The 1,136-nt window shown below is 31.6% G+C and overlaps 1 protein-coding gene across 1 annotated transcript; it reads left to right on the top strand.

Annotated features, from left to right (window-relative positions):
- Positions 1–437: 437 nt before the first annotated feature.
- Positions 438–877, top strand: Tsp_15312 (hypothetical protein). Its single transcript, XM_003366440.1, has 3 exons — positions 438–449; positions 494–640; positions 701–877. Exons 1-3 carry the CDS (start codon positions 438–440, stop codon positions 875–877), a joined length of 336 nt encoding a protein of 111 aa, XP_003366488.1.
- The last annotated feature ends 259 nt before the right edge of the window (positions 878–1,136 follow it).

The following is a 1,136-nucleotide window of genomic DNA, read 5'->3' as shown; positions in this document are numbered from 1 at the left end:
TTTATAGTGCCATTTATTAAAGGATTCTTGTACATAGTTTATTTAAATATTTTCAGTTTATATTATTCACATGACCGTGTCATTTCGTTAAAATGAGAAATAGGAATTTATTTGTAAACGTAGCAGATTGACGTGCAGCACATGTTGATGAATCATAATGTTAAAGTTAAAAATGGTATAAAAACGTGGAATCGGGAAGTAAAAAAGGGAAAATTTTTTACTGTAATTAACTGCCGAAAGTACAATTTACTAATCAGCATCTTTAATCACTGCGGGTACATCAGAATTTAAAAAAAGTGCTAAAATTAACATATTACATCTCTCATTAATTTTTATACTATTATTATATTTTATTTTTTAACTTTTTATAAACTTTAGAGGTGGTGTGGGGTCCAGAAAACCCCGAAAACTTTCTGCTTTAGCAGAATTTCTAAATGATGACAGCTGTTGTTTTTCATATTTTCCTAGAAATGATCACAGAATATTTTTTCAGTTTGCGCGGTCATGTCTGCGAAACGTGTTGAGCCGTTGCCTTTCATATATCGTTCTCATTTATCTAATTTTCTCTCATACTGGTGAGTCACCATCTTTTTTTTTGTCTACATGTTTTCCACTTGATTGTGAACAGTTATTATTAGTGGTTTTTTTGTTAACTTTTTATGGAAAATGTGCCATACTTTTACTATCATCTACATTATAGTATGCAAAGTTTGATCTAAGTTTAGTATCATTTACACCATTTTATGCAAAGTTTCCTCTATTTCATGTCAAATGTCGCAAAAATTTAAAAATGTCACTCACAGGATATGGTAGTGATAGTTCCTTAGACTTCCTGAATGATTTTCTTGAGGAAAGTGAATATAGGCAGTGTCAATAATTATGACTGTAATGAGAAGAGTGACTATGATACATCCTCAAAATTTAGCGGAACTTTTTCATCGTTATTTTAAATTATATGTTAAAATTGGGTAGATTCAAAAGCGGCAGTTCATTCAGACAAAAAAAGATCTGCACCATAAGACCAAAATTATGACCCTAGAAAGGGCCGTTGGGTTTGAGATAAACCTCTCGTAGTAGCGTGCATGATCTCAACGTTAGTGGTGGGTCTAATACTGATTTCCCTAGTGATATAGCAA

The sequence above is a fragment of the Trichinella spiralis genome (genome assembly GCF_000181795.1).
Source record: "Trichinella spiralis strain ISS 195 chromosome Unknown Scfld6005, whole genome shotgun sequence".
Classification (NCBI taxonomy): domain Eukaryota; kingdom Metazoa; phylum Nematoda; class Enoplea; order Trichinellida; family Trichinellidae; genus Trichinella; species Trichinella spiralis.
The sequence above is the reverse complement of the archived record's forward strand: the minus strand, read 5'-3'. Positions and strand labels throughout refer to the sequence as shown.